The sequence below is a fragment of the Cephus cinctus genome, unplaced genomic scaffold (assembly GCF_000341935.2).
Source record: "Cephus cinctus unplaced genomic scaffold, Ccin1 Ccin1_scaffold0173, whole genome shotgun sequence".
NCBI classification, from domain to species: Eukaryota; Metazoa; Arthropoda; class Insecta; order Hymenoptera; family Cephidae; genus Cephus; species Cephus cinctus.
Window position 1 is genome coordinate 274,790 of NW_014332897.1, and position 15,040 is coordinate 289,829.

The following is a 15,040-nucleotide window of genomic DNA, read 5'->3' on the forward strand; positions in this document are numbered from 1 at the left end:
GGGGGGGGGGGGGGGGAGGGGGGCGAGTGAAATATTTTCCACCAAACAACAAGACAAAGAGCCACTTTGAGGGAGTGTACCTGGACTCCGTGGCGCTTTTATACCCATATGGTCGACTACTGCTTCGCTCGCGTCCCCTCTAATCGTAACGTATAGAAAGGGACTGTGGCAATGGGCACATTTTTTATGCATAGAATTCACAGAGGCGCATTACGTTGGCGCCTCGCAACCTCGACTGTCGACAGGCTCCAGGGCACGAATGAAGGGACGTCGGCTTCTACGTGAATCCTTTTCAAATGCCCTCTTTCCCTTCAGCCACCCTGGTCCAGCCACCCTGGTCCAGCCCACTTGAATCTTGCACGATATTTTCGAGGGTTTAAATATTCAAGTGTAAAATAAAACATTGAAGGACTTAAATACATTAAGTCGATCGAGAGTCAGAGGTTCGTTTCTGGCCATCTTTCGTGGTCCATGCATATTCATGCTGGATGCAGAAAACTGGGAGTGTGGTCCGAGTGCGAGAGAGAAACGCAGATGAAGACTCTATTACTGAGGCTGGTGGCTTGATAAGGACATCTCGGGCTCCAGCTCGCAGTCTGGGTTCGATAATGGCCATTCCTGAGTCAGGATGAACTTTGAACTTGCCTCCAGGCTCTATATCGCAGAATGCGAGGTGTGATCTCATGCATCTAGATTTTCGAACAATGCTGTCACCGAGGAATTCCTAAATCCTAAGCCGAAGACGGGATGAGCACCTAAGGTGACACTCGGGATGGTTGCGCGTGCATTGGCTGCGGAGAGAAGTTGGTCGGAGCTTTTAGGAAAATGGGCGAGGGAGGAAGTCGAAAATCAGTGGGGAAAACGAGAGAGAGGCGCTGCGGTGTTTTTTTGGTATTCCGGGTTCGGAGGGTGGGTGGTGGGCACGGTCGCGTAACGGGATATCGATTCGCTACCAAAATTTGAGGGTGCGAGACCACGAGGAAGGTCCGCGCCCTTTAATTAGAAATGAATTTCACGGCAATTTGAGCACACCGAAAAAAGTGATCTTTCGGAGGGCGGGCAAGGAACGGCGGGGTGGAGGGAGGAGGGAGGAGGGAGGGGGATGTTCACGGAGGGCTTGCCGATATTGGCGTACCAATTAATTTAATTGGATTCACCCAGCGCCATTCCCATTGTAAGCTCGCAGCCGCACTTAGCCACGTGCACCTTTTGTTTTCTTCGACGGTTCTTCGATCAAACGGAGCTGCACATCATCCTAGAAGTTTCGCTCAGTACTCCAATCGTGCGAATCGGTCCAGCTTCCCAATCTTCCTGACACGTTCTGGCCGCGTCGCTTGAAATCCAAGAAAAACATGTCGACGCGACAGTCGGCACCGCGACGCCTAACGAGTGGATGCCGTTTATTTGTACCTCGGTCACTTTCGTCAGGTTGCACTCGATCCTAGGCTGCAATAGAATCCGCAGGCACCGAAGAGTCAGTGAGAACTCTGCCGGGCAGCGGGTCGTTAAAGAAGAAATCGGTCGGCTCTCCAATCGGCCTGAAGTCTCGAAAGAAGCCAGCGAAGCTTCTTCTCGTAAATAGATCGTGTCCAAAATGCCAATTGGACTTTGCCGAGGGACGCCGAGCAACGTCAAGGCGGCTACTTCGGGCTGTCTAGTTGGCTGAACATCGTCGGCAGCTTCCTATCTTCATCGGCGTAACTATCGAGGTTCCACGCTGCAGCCTTGCTGCTTGTGCGAGTCCTGTCTTCATATTCCATGGGGCTTTTATTACGTGGCCCGTGAGAATAAGAAAGGGTCAAGGGTTGTCAGGTCGGAGCTGCAGGTACCGTGTGCCAACAAGAGAACCAATTATGAGGGATCCTTCCAACGTGACTTAATATTCATTAGCATATAAATGGAGCTGAAATTCGCATGACCTTGCTTCTACTCTGGGAATTCAATCATTCTCCCAGCCACTCCCTCTCCTTCAGCCTTTTATTTCGTCTGTTGCAATTACTGTGCCATTACTGTACCTTGAACCAGACCGTACCACAAATTCTAAGCTTTAGCATTTATTGCCTTTTGTTCTCCAGTTGGCTGCACTTAGATTGTGTAGACCTTCCGAACATAGAAAATAACGTAATCCCTGTCTCTTTCCTTCATGGCGCATCGTTAAACGGTCGAATTGCAAAATTGGACCGTTATGTGGAACAACGTCTACGTTAACCTGCTGCATAAATTGCTAGTCAAAGAAGACAAGAGTATAATAATTAGGTTGGTTATTCGTATTACGGCGTGAGGCTGCACGTTACTGGTGCTAGCCGGTTCATAGCCAGATGAAATACGATAGTTCGGCAGGATCATCAACCTGGAGCGAATCAATTCTTAGGGAAGGGTTGTGAAAGCCCTTTCACATTATGCTACTCCGAGAGGGTCGAAAATTTGAAAGCGGAACGTTTCCCGCTGTACTCCTTTAACAAGCTATATGTATAATTAAGTTATTAGCAACACTCGTATGGTCCTTCTAATTAGTAAAATTAAACCCGTTTTAAGCAGCTAACTCAATGGCTTATGGCGGATGGGACGCAGACAGATTTTTGTAGTTTTGGCGGAACGACACCCTTCGTGGCATGTGACGTTCTCACGGGGAACATCCTCAGGGATACTGAGAGTTGGAAGGGTAAATACGATAGTCTATAGTGATACTTTCCTTAAATTTATGTTAAGTAGTCCCCTATTACTCGCAGTTTCTTCCGTCTGGTTTTTCCCCTTAAATTGTTAGCGACGCTCGTTGCCATCGAGTATCAACAATCGTATCGCGTTAATATGATTTAGCCGTCGGCATGTCGCAACAGTTTCTTAAATTAGAGATTCTTTTTTATCGAGAATCACGGCTGTTAACGACGGCTATAATTAAGTTTTTTTTCTTCCCTTTTTTTGCCACACCTTCCAGGCCAGAAATGTACTCGCATTCGTTTCTATGGGCTACTAACGAAATGACGTAGTTCAGCGAATCGAGTTGTTTACCGTTTTCCAATACAACGCCGTATCTACCAACAGTTGTGTATGTAGTACAGCTGATCTATGGTTATAATTTGGCCACGCATGATATCTGCTATTATGTGTTTTTTTTCTACGACTCTAGCAAATGTCTAATAATACCCGCATGATGGAGCAGCATAATCACCTGCTCGAAGGTGATTACAAAATTGTTCTGTTCTCTATCTTCGTGACCTTTTTGACTTTTTCCGAGAAGCCGATTTTGAGGGTGAAACTGAACAAGAATTTATAATCTACTTGGAGTTTGGATATGAAAATAATTACGTTACAAACTGGATTAGCACGTAAGCTTCACGGAGCTACCTCGAAAGCGAGAATGGAACATCGAAGCGAGTAATATTTGGGGAAAAAGTTACATCTCGTTCGAGATTAAATAATTATAAAAATTACCGTCGACCTATGACAAAGTTTCAGACTTAATATCGCGCTTCGTATAAAAATGCAAAAATTATTCGGTCAATTCTCTTTTTTTTGTGCCGTCAGTTCTCCACAAATGACTTTTCACGCAATAGATTGTAACTTCCGTTTTCTCAAAACCACTGACTCCTTATAGCCACCATTCCATTTATCACTTCAACCTTGCTGAAAGAAAAAAATGAAAACTTCCTTCTGTTCAGCAGCTCGAGTCATTGTGATTCGAAACAATGGACGTCGCTGCATCCCAGTTCTCAGCTTCTCTTCGGGTTCATTATCGATCATTCCTCGTTCGCTGTTGTTTTATCGTATATTCGAGACCCCCTCCCGCCTCTTTTCATTAAATCTTCCATCCTTCCCATTTCTTTCACTCCTTATTCATCTTGTGTTCGCGCTAATGATTAATCGCTGGTGACAAATATTATCGTTCGACGCGTCGCCCGTTTCCTTTTAAAATACAAATCATTTCTGATTGGAAAAATATCCAACGACTTATGTCGTTTAAGGGTGAATTCAGAAGTAATTGTCATCGTGTCGATTGCTGGGAAAAAGAGACGCACAAGATGCGGAGAGTACAGAAGCTTTGGTTACAATCTATCGTACCTACTCACTTATTCCTAGCCATCCCTACGCTAGTCGTGTCTTCTCCTTCTTTCCTAGATTCCTCTCTTTACTTGCGTTCCTTTAGTTTCTCATACGAGACGCTTTCTCGCATGAACTGCTCTTCCCTCTCGATCTTCGTAGAGCAGGTAGTTGTTACTGCTGCTCCCCCTCAAGCCATTATCTCGAAAATCTCCATCCTCATTCGAGTCAAGCACTCGGTTGGGCGACGCGGCGATGTTACAAATAAGCTTGCAGCTTCTTTTGAGATCGCACATCCGTCGTATTCACTACTCATTCAGTACTACGATTTGCAAAGCTTGCATTGAGAACTTACTTGTGCTCTACGTGTATCTGATTGTTGGATAGGATCATTGTGAGCACGTATGTAAGAAGACGAGAGAAATAGAGAAAGAGGGAGATGTCTTATCGAATTTTCTTACATAACATAATCTTCCGAAAATATGTTTCAAAGGTTCAGAAGTTTGGCTGCTGTGCCAAGATTATTTGACGGTACTTCCCATCGACAACTCCCTCACTATTACACGTGGGTTTTTGTCATAGCTCTAGAGAAGTTCGCAATTTTTAGTGTACAAATCTTTAACACTATTCAGAGGGTAAATGTGAGAGCACGACTGTTACATCGGAGCACGTTGCTTGTATAACCGCCATCGTTAACCACTGGTAAATTAGGCAGTACAAATTTTCAGGATCTAATCCATGCTTAATCTAGATGCTAGAGAAATTTTCCAGCATAGCGATTTTACGAAGCTTGTAAAATCGTTTACTGACTCAAATGCACCATCGTCGTATAATAGAGAAATGCGAGCCAATTTAAACTGCTCTTAAATCCTAACGAGCTACCTGTGAGTTCTCGGGTAACGACACCATAATCTTTCACAGCTGTACTTACTACCTTCTTTCTCTCTCGTTGAAGCGAGCGACCTACTACACATATTTGCGTATCACCACATATGACTGTCAAGTTACTTACGTGCTGTGAACACTTATAATTCTCCGTTGTATCCTTTATATCCACACAACTGAATCTGTTTGTCTCATTTTCCTCAGCACAGCATTGGCTGTGTTCAGCAGAAATATCGCTGAGGGAGCAAATACGCTTGATTAGTCATTTGATCGTTAATTTTGCAACAGTGTCAGATTTGAATAATCTCTTGCTGACACTATTCACAAACTAATGTAAATTAAGTTATATCAGTCACAAACACATGTCCAACTTCTCGATAATTCTTATTAAAAGATCATTACCCGCCACGGTCCCTTCTACGTCCATTGACATTTATCGTTTTCAGGTTTCCCATCGTGTTACTCTTAAAACGTTTGAATTCTTTATACATAGTGTGAAACGGTCGTTCTCTATTTATCATAGGTGGTGGCGCTGCTGATCGAAAATGGCGAGCACCGCGCGGCGCGTGATTAATCGCTATTACGAGTTCATTTAAAAATTAGTTCTCTCCGTGATATTTATGAATTCAAATGTTTCTCTGATTTTCACATTCGGCCCATGGTCATGATAATTTGTTGGCGAAAAGAGCCAGATGCGTAGTATTAAATTCGACTTTGCCCCATCGTTCAACTCTATTTCTGTTGTTCTCAAACTCCTCGGTCCTCCCTTCGCCTTCCATACCGTCAACGCCGGAGTTGAATGCATCTTCCAAGCTGCCGGCGTGTATTCTATAATTCTATTCTATATTTCACGCTTTCCGCCACTATGCCGTTCCATTACTGACTGTTGGCTGGCGTCTAGAAAACAAAGTAAAAACACAGGCGACGGAAATAGATCTCGAATTTGACAACAAAATTGTGATCATAAAAATACTCGAGAAATAACGAAGAGTAATTATAAGAGACGACGAGGAAGACGAAGAGGAAGAAAGAGTTAGGAATGTCCGATTCCTCGCAACTGCTCGTAACCTCTTATACCTTTCTGAGGACTCAACACTGGTAACTTTCAAGAATTCACTGGCATCGATCGTCCTTGGAAATTCCGACCACGATTCCATGTTGCGTCACAGTCGTGAGGACAATTTCATCTCTTGGTTATTTAAAATACTCTGGAGTATCTCAAGACTACGAGAAGAGAATAGGAGAGAGGACGTAAGTAAGAATACATCTGTATAATAAGATTTTAGAGTAATAATACGGACAATGTCCGGGAAACAATATTTTTCTTCAGGAGTTAGAAACCCAAAACATGAGAAAGAATAAGTGACGGGCGAAATTAGTAGGTACGTGGCTTATTTAGTGGCGTACGAAATCTCATTGGGAATTAGAAAATTCTTTATCGGAATCCAGTGGAAGTTTTGATTACGACCCGTGTTGAGAATAAAGCGACCATTTTGAGTTCGAAGTATGATACGTGACAAGTCGACCTTACAAGATTGTGTCGTCTCGGAAAAGACGAACTTCTGCTTTTTGTAGCAGAGACGTGTGAAAACCCGTAATTCCACAATGCGAGAGAATTGCAGTAGTTCTTTTAGTAAAATGTGAAAAGACAATTCTTTTATTGATGGTCAAATGAAACACGATAATATTAAGAATCTGAATCTCATTCGATGATAGACGTTCGTCGATATTTTTCGTTCATTTCTTATTGGAATGATCGTTCGGGATTTAAAGTAAAGCGGAACAATCGAGTTACTTAATTCGAATGTCGAGTGTGTTCTTTAACGGCAAATATGGAATAGGAAATTTCAAGAGGTCGCAGAAAGAAACCATTTACGTGTTTTCAATTAGAGAAACTTCGAATACAATTGTCCTGGGCAATTAACCCTGAGGAGTTGTGTGCGGGGTGAGATAGCCTCTCTTGACGTCACCACCTTGGCGTCTCCGTGGCGTCGCGACTCTGGCAACTCGTCTTCGGTTTATCTCAGCAAGGACGACTGCCTTTAGCCTTCCTAACGCCCTCAGATTTTAGTTCTCACTCCGTTCCACTTATTTTATTACTCTACCAGAGTCACAGACGGCGAATATCGTTTTTCTGCGGTATAATGCCGCGAATTTTTGGTTAGCTAGCTATTCCATTCATAATATAAGATGTCTCTCGGAATTTTCTGGGATATTCTATCGAATTTAAAGAATCGCCTTGGGGAATCTCTCAGTGGATATGGGACTGGTCAACGATTCCACTTCTAGGATCTTCCATTCTTATCTCTCACACCCTTATAGCAGTTTGACCTGCTTCTAAACTGACTTTTACAACCTATTGGAAATAAATTTCCCCGCGGAACTTTCTTCGACGATTTATATTCATTGATTTTGCACTGTGTAATATCCTTTGGTTTCCAGAGATAACGTCTGTCAGTTTGATCTTTACATATGTTTTGTATGTTTATCAACATAAAGATAATGGCTTGGGGAATTGGTAGCTTGTCTTCTCTTAATTCTTTATATTGTTTGTAAATGATATCGTATAGAAGAGATTATACGACTTGCCTATAGCTGTGCACACTCCAAGCACCCTGGTCACTGCCGTTAGATGACTTTCTGGTGGTCGGATGTAGCCAGACATGTCATCTGAAACGCTATTCATCCGGAAATCCTTGGCACGGGTCACCATGGTAAATAATAGTTTCTTTGATTCACACTGAACCACCCGTAAGGACCGAGGAACCAATTCGGCAAGTAGCTAGGAGGACGTGTCCCGAATGTGTCCGAACACGCAAACCTGTCGCGCTCTACTGAATAAGCTCCCGCGAAGAGCTTTCATCTTATCGCAGCATCCACCCGCCGAAAACTCGCGCTTGCGCTACCCTCACGAATTCCGCTTATTTATGCGTCGCAAAACAGTTTCGCGAATGACTGCGCAATACCATTTTATGATGAATGAATGAAGACATTTTGTACCGGCAAGTAGACATTTATTCCATCTATGTGTTAGGCTATATGGATATGTATACAGAAGAAACAGAGAGTGTGGAGTATGATTTACAAAAATATATAATTATTTGCGTGCGTAGAACCTGTGAGGTAGAACGCTTTAATCTTACGATCAAACAATTGGAAAACTCGTAATGCGTGATCGGCGTGCGCTTTAATCGATATATTCGCGTGCCCCGCACGAACAAGAACTTATAGTTCCCCTGTCTCATAGATTACACGGAAAAGAATTCCGTCCACGCTCCTTTGAACTTCCTGTGGTTCTCACAAAGGCATATGCATCTTTCATTCTTGAGGACTCTTTTGAATAGTCAGCTACCAGACAGAGCAAACGAATCATCGCGCGACTTTGCCTCGTGTTTTCTTTCTTGTTTTCTTCATTATTCTTGGACTGGAATCCCAGCCAGGTTTCAATAAACTCGATTTCGATGTCTGCGCCGAGATTTGTCTGCCTTGTATTTCCAAACTCTCAAGGTTGTTGTTCTGAGACACCAGTGGCGATACTAGAACCATGTCACGTGATATGGGAATCAGGGAATTTCGACTACGTGGAACGGAAGTCGGAGAAGTTGCCAATGATCTGTAATGTAATTTCCAATCAATCAATTGCCTATCCTCGCGCAATCAAGGAAAGTCTGTTTTTTGGAATTTTGCTTACCTGTTCTTGCTACTTGGTAATCTTGAGGTATCAATGGGTGCGAGTCTGACATTCTTTGGCCAAATGGTTGGACAGACTGGTGCTTGCCAGGCAGATTGAACTTGCGGAATCCTTGCAAGAGCGGCTCTCCTCGCAGAGGAGCTTTTAAAACCTGATTCCACTAATCTTGCAGACCCTGCCAATGAGATAATATATCGGTAACATTCCTTATTATGCTTTTATTGATTAATCTAATGCCTTACTTTGAGGAGCCGTTATCTCTAGAGACTGCTCCATAAATCTGATAGGAATTGTCTTCAAGGTCGAGAAGCTTTCTCTAGTCGTTACGACAAAGGGTACAGGGCTCACCACGATTTTTTCGTTAAAAACGGTACCAAGCTTGTTTCTGCTTAATTGGGGTGTGTAGAGCCTCTCCCTTTCAATTAGAAAATTCTCTTCATTGGCATCTCTTGAGACGTTTTGCCTCCTTGCCGAAATCAGTGACCCACCGCTTCTGCTAAAATAGAACTTTCTTCTAGAAAATGCTATCAGGTAATAATAAACTTATATAGAATATATGTTCCTTACGCCAAAAACATTCTTTCTTCTAATAATACTTTATTTTCTTCGTCATCTATTCTGCTCTTGGCGCTAACTCTGGATCTGGGATTTTTGCCACTGTACGTTGGTGCTGGCGTTATTCTTAAAACCATGTCTAATTCATTACTTAGTAAATCTGATTCTTGTTCATCAAGAGAAAGCTGTCTGCACAAGAATTCCATGATCAACTGAAGAATTGCTTTCCTCGATTTATCTCGTTGCTGATGCTTTGACGAGTTATCTAAATCCTATATGTAAAATTCTTCTACGATCAAGTAAAAGAGTTTTCATTGGCAAAAGCAAAAATTCACTCACTTGTGGTAGCTTATGTTCTGCATACGTTTCTTCATTCTCAATACTTGAATTCTCCAATATATTTCCTGTTTTTTTTTTTAAGGAGGTATCAGGCCTATAAATTTTCTGCATTGAGACTGGACATTGCCCAACTATTCGCAGGTGTGGTATCTGTGTTCGCCATTGTACACATTCGTCATAAACACTTCCAGATCTCACTTGATTCTCTTCATCGTATAAAGTTCTTTCAACAGCTTCCCAATATGAGATAACTTTTCTTGTCGCCGCCTCCTCCATGTCTTCTGGCCATGAAGCTGAAGTAGCTCCACTTTGTTGATCCCAACTAGAAGAATCTTCAATTCCTTGAGAATGATTCTTTCTGACTGGACTCTCTAAAGAATTATGTATTCCACGACCCTCTTCAGTATCACCCTGTATAGTCATCCTTGAAACGTGTTGGGGTTTTTTACCTATCGCTGGACTAGTCCTTCAATTTGATTTAATAAATCAGAGTTATATCCCCATTACCATGACTCTCACGCTATCACTTTCCATTTCGTTATATAAAAATACTTACACACTTCTATTGAATTTTCTTCTATGCATCTCATAGTTTAGTTAATAGTCTAATTGCCTAAAAAGCAAAATGCGCGTTAACATTTATTCAACTGTGCACTATGAAACAGTGCGTTATTGATTAACTTGATATTTAGTAATTGCAACTCGAAGTCCATTTTGATCGTCCCCGATAAACTCAATTCGCCCGTATTTACTCCAGTATTTACTGACAAGGGATTTCACTTTTTTCTTATTCATGAGGAGGTATACTCCACTGAATTAATTTTATTCTCCACATTTTCTTGAACATCTCGAATCAATCTCGATTGCGATTGTTTATCACGAAATTCAATATTTCATATATTTTCGTGTTTGACAATGAATGAAAACATCAATCCCTAGCTGTTTGGTTATTTCTGCTATTCTGAACTCTGCATTTCTGTTATGATACGCTTGCTCTGATCACTCAATGCTATACTTAGCGAGGAATTGGTTGTAATATCTACTTCTCGCGATACTCCGTCGGTACTGTCATTGAAGGCTGGTTTTATGCTTATATTTAGAAAATAACAGCGAATAACCGCGTAAACTCCAGAACGTACGAATTGGTGCAAATATTTACTTTGTTACAATTAAAAGCAACAATACGCCTGACGCAAGTAAGTAATGGCTGCTGAAGAAGGTTTTGAACAGGTGAGTATTACTCTTTTAGTATTGTACACTTTCCATAAATATCCCTGAAACATAGTATACATCAAGAGAACAGGTTAGATCACAATAATATCCTTAGAAAAATTCCGTAGTTTGAAGATGAGGAGGCTGAAATTCCAATTGGTGGAACTTTACCAGGTGGTAGAAAGAGACTCTTCTCCAAGGAATTGCGATGCATGATGTTTGGTTTTGGAGATGATCAAAATCCATATACCGAAAGTGTTGATCTGCTGGAGGATCTAGTGATAGAGTTCATTACTGAAATGACCCATAGAGCTATGGAAATTGGTCGTACTGGTAGAGTACAAGTTGAAGACATTGTTTTTCTAGGTAATTTATATATCAGATTCTTATGTTGAGATATTAAATGATATCTGGCATTTGGTATATATTTTGTTCTTATTTTCTTAGTCAGGAAAGATCCTCGGAAGTATGCAAGAGTCAAGGATCTGCTAACAATGAATGAAGAGCTCAAAAAGGCTAGAAAGGCCTTTGATGAAGTTAAATACGCAGGTACTGTTAGTCAGTAAAAATTTGATGTTCTTATTATCTGGAATTGAATTTTTATCAGTAGAGGTATGCGTGCTCATGTTCGCTGGTTCCAAAATTTAAGTTTGTAAAAAGAAAGAAATTGTATCATGATTAAAAGGGCAAACAAGTCCTGAAGTATTTGTGATTTGTATAAATTTGCTCCCTGTGAAAGCATGTATGCCTTATTTGAATTATGGATTTAATGGTTTGTATCAGAATCTGAAATTGGGTAATACTGTATATGAAATCTGAACGGCATTCATGTTAATAAGAATGACTGAAAAGCGTCAGATCACCGGCAAACCTATTTGTCTCTTTTAAAAATGTTTTGGTTAGCAGTTAATTATTTATTAAAGTTGTATGTGTCTCGATTAACTGGGATCCAAATTCTAAACTAATATGAACATTCCATTGACTTAGATGTATCTATGTTAAAAAAATGTTCTTGATAGTTTTGCAAAAGCAAATATAAATTGATTGCGTGTAACTGTAAAGTGAGAATGTTTGACCTGACAACTTAATAGAAAGATTTCATTAAAGGATACTTATGTGTTCATATAAATTAGAACAACTTCGATTTATTGTACGTTGGATTGTATTCCGTGAAATAAAAAATTGTAATGCCAATGAAATATTCTCCTTGGAGAGTAACAAATGTATTTTTATAGAGCATGTATACAATGTATCATTCGGTCGGTTTGCCAGGACAAATAATCTTCCCATAGCATTTGATACATGAATATCGTGTCTATAAATGAATATGAAATAAAAAGTTAGACAATTAGTCGCATGTAAAAAGGCATCATTCGCACCACCTACCTATACTTAAGAGTTGCATTCTTACATCTATCAGTCACGATTCGATGAGGATCAATAATGCTCAAAGAAGAATGAGTGTGAAAAGATTGTTCAAGCTTGCCATGCTGTATTATGAATTATGACAATATCATATTTTTCATGGTAAGGCATGCCGACTAACACTGGCCGCTAACTTGGCCGCTGCCTAAGCCACTGGCAAAGTAATTTCGCTTTTGTGTGCCTGCCATGTTAACCCAATGGCTGAATTGTAATCACTGCCATGGCTAAAATAAAGCTTTTGGTTTCTATTGACTATTGGACTATGAGATATCAGAAACCGCGTGTTTTGCTGACAGAATAACATCATTGAGTCCAACACCCTGGTAGGAGGATCCGCAGAGCGCTAGAGGAAGGCCGTGCGCCGAAATGTAATTATGAATGCGGTTCAGTCGTTGCTTGTGGCCGACTACATGTTGAGGAATACAATCTCTAAGGATGGTCACTTTATGGGCGACCGGGCTCTCTTTGATACCCAGGATCTTCTTCGCACTCTCGACCGCCACGCGCAATATTTCGTCCTTGGAGGGACACTCGCCAAAATTTTTTTCGAACCAAGCGCCACCCATCATTACTGTCAGTACCTGTCGATTCAAAATTTATTTAAAAAATATTGTAATATTCTGTCATGATAACAAAACGCGCGAAATTTATCTTATAACGTACCGTGTCTGTTTCATGCGGGAAGACACAAGAGTCGAAGATCACGCCGAGAATAGGTAAATTCTCTTTAGGCGGAACTAGAAAACCGAAGGCCTGCATCGGCAAGACGTTTCCGCTAAACTGAATGTTAACCACGGCCACCGTCACCGTGGGAATCGCTTCCAATTCTCTAGCTAATTGAGGATGTTGTCGGCGAACCAATTGTGCCAAATTTTTAGCCGCGATGCTCGACACGATCCGGGAGTATTTGTCCGTTTCACCATTTATCGTCAACTCTACGTAACCAGGCTTAAAAGTCAGTCTCTCACATCTATTTCCTAAGCGTATGTCCAATCCTCGAGATTTTAAATTATCCGCCAGGGTACGAGGAAGTTGCTCCAATCCATCTTTTAAACCCCATATAGCCCATTTATTTTTCCTAGCCATTTCTGCAGTACCCGAACCGGATACTTCGATAACCTTTGTTTTTGTGGCAAACATTTGGTTTACACGGTTCATCAAAAGACCCTTTGCTATGGAGCCATGTTTCTGTTCCGCCTCAAAGAGAGAAGGCATTAAAAAATTGACACTGATCTGTTTGGCGTCTCCCGCACAGATACCACATATCATGGGACTGATTAGATTATCCGCGACATCTTTGCCTAACCTGCGTTCCACAAAACTGTAAATACTCTCATCCTCTTTCGAGATTCTCGGTGCTTTTATGTCATTCATGAGGATGCTGATCAGAGGACGGTCAAACGGTGAATTTTTGACAAATAAAGACTTAAGGTTGTTGGGCAGCAAGTGTAATTTGTTCTCAGCATAAATCAGTCTATTTCGCGCAGCTGGGTGGCTGGATACTATTGGGATAAGTTTTTCTGTTAGTTTTAAACGGTCTATTAATTCCAAAGTATTCTTTCCTCCTGGGCCTCGAGGTCTCACTGTTCGAGGGCCTTGCTCAAATATTGCTCCATTTGGTGATTTGTTGCTACAAATCCAGCCACCTACTCTGTTTGAAGCCTCCAGCAATACCATGGAACTGATTCTTGGATTTTCTAAAGCATAATAGGCTGCAGATAACCCTGATATTCCTCCACCCAGTATCACTGTCATCTTGATGCATCTGACCTGTAAATTGTTCATAATAGTACAACTAATCACACTACTTAATCTAAATGTTTGTTGGATACTCAGCCAATGTAGTATTATTTATTACCTATGCGATAAATAACTTGTATAATGCGCATTCAAACATTATATCAAATGGCAATTGTATTTTATTAAATAAACAGTTTTGATATTTACAATGACAGTCATTTCAATACAGCGGAGTAATGAATAATTTAATATTCAGGTTAGTATACTTAACTCACCTAGTTATACAATTTAAAGAAGAATACTTTATCGCAGCAAAAAATTCTTGAATAGAAGTACGGTGCTAACTGACCCAGTGTGCGGTATGTTCAGTATGTTTTGGGTTACATCTCCAAATGCACAAGTTTACTGATTGTTCAAATAAATAAGATAGCTCAACAGCGAGGGCCGAGTTTTTGAATAAGCAAAGAGTGTATTGAAGTACGCTTATGTGCCTGATGGAGTGAAATTCTTGCAACCGCCGGCTGGTCATTCACCAGAGATCAGTAGAGAGATGCACAACGCTACGGTTTTGTGGCGATACCAAAAACATGCTGCTAAATCGTAGCAGCGAATCCGGGAATAGAATTTTGTGATCATCGCCTCCGTCGATAATGGATATCCCGTCGTAGCCGAGCTGAACGTGATCACGAACGGGTAGCCTGGCGGGCAGAGTCCTCCGCTACTTATCGCTGGTTCCCAAAGCAACACTTAGAACGAGACAACTCATCGGATATAGCCTAAATACTTTTTTTTTTTGCAATCCTAAATTCGATCACACAGTGTAAGCTCGGTAAGTTTAATATGACAAAAGCAAGCAACTCATGTCTGCCTGCACTGAAGCGTATGATGCCACAAGCATATTTAATACATATTTTACCGATGTTGCGTAGCAGAACGATTGTTGAAACCTATCAGGAACTGTAGAACTTCTCGAGAACTATTGAAAAAGCCTATTGTTGAATCATTTTCAAGAGATTTTAAAAAAGTGCGATGCTGGAGCTGACGTCCGTGCAGCACCTCCATTTTTGTAATGTTAATATAATATGTATAAATATGTATTTTAATAGAGAGTCCACAGTGTTCTTCTCTCGTCGGTGCGCTATAAACGCGGAATTG

General features: G+C 41.2%; 4 protein-coding genes across 8 annotated transcripts in view; 1 reads left to right on the top strand and 3 right to left on the bottom strand.

Moving 5' to 3' along the window:
* The window catches only part of LOC107264540, a 21,918-nt gene extending 14,134 nt beyond the window's left edge, over positions 1 to 7,784 (bottom strand). For both annotated transcript variants that reach the window (XM_025081808.1, XM_015732891.2), the window contains exon 1: positions 7,513 to 7,784. In XM_025081808.1, the coding sequence (XP_024937576.1) occupies positions 7,513 to 7,636 (124 nt within the window). In that variant the 5' untranslated portion in view covers positions 7,637 to 7,784. The remainder of the gene's footprint in view (positions 1 to 7,512) is intronic.
* On the top strand, positions 5,782 to 12,576 carry LOC107264541 (transcription initiation factor TFIID subunit 13). Of its 3 annotated transcripts, none has more exons than XM_025081809.1 (4): positions 5,782 to 6,174; positions 10,609 to 10,738; positions 10,849 to 11,086; positions 11,168 to 11,919. In XM_025081809.1, exons 2-4 carry the CDS (start codon positions 10,712 to 10,714, stop codon positions 11,284 to 11,286), a joined length of 384 nt encoding a protein of 127 aa, XP_024937577.1. In that variant the 5' UTR covers positions 5,782 to 6,174; positions 10,609 to 10,711; the 3' UTR covers positions 11,287 to 11,919. The 3 variants fall into 3 exon arrangements, with proteins under 3 accessions (XP_024937577.1, XP_015588380.1, XP_015588378.1); XM_015732894.2 differs by lacking the exon at positions 5,782 to 6,174 and adding an exon at positions 12,442 to 12,576 and having other exon boundaries at positions 10,573 to 10,738; positions 11,168 to 11,269; XM_015732892.2 differs by lacking the exon at positions 5,782 to 6,174 and having other exon boundaries at positions 10,573 to 10,738.
* LOC107264531 lies at positions 7,921 to 10,533 on the bottom strand. Of its 2 annotated transcripts, XM_015732874.2 has the most exons (7): positions 10,190 to 10,533; positions 10,065 to 10,121; positions 9,509 to 9,974; positions 9,182 to 9,441; positions 8,857 to 9,110; positions 8,615 to 8,789; positions 7,921 to 8,536 (listed from the first exon to the last, which is right to left on the bottom strand). In XM_015732874.2, the coding sequence occupies exons 2-7, from the start codon at positions 10,091 to 10,093 to the stop codon at positions 8,293 to 8,295; spliced, it is 1,428 nt and encodes a 475-aa protein (XP_015588360.1). In that variant the 5' UTR covers positions 10,094 to 10,121; positions 10,190 to 10,533; the 3' UTR covers positions 7,921 to 8,292. The 2 variants fall into 2 exon arrangements, with proteins under 2 accessions (XP_015588360.1, XP_015588361.1); XM_015732875.1 differs by having other exon boundaries at positions 8,857 to 9,107; positions 10,065 to 10,521.
* LOC107264530 (protoporphyrinogen oxidase) lies at positions 11,947 to 14,070 on the bottom strand. Its single transcript, XM_015732872.2, has 2 exons — positions 12,809 to 14,070; positions 11,947 to 12,726 (listed from the first exon to the last, which is right to left on the bottom strand). Exons 1-2 carry the CDS (start codon positions 13,928 to 13,930, stop codon positions 12,406 to 12,408), a joined length of 1,443 nt encoding a protein of 480 aa, XP_015588358.1. The 5' UTR covers positions 13,931 to 14,070; the 3' UTR covers positions 11,947 to 12,405.
* Positions 14,071 to 15,040: the final 970 nt, after the last annotated feature.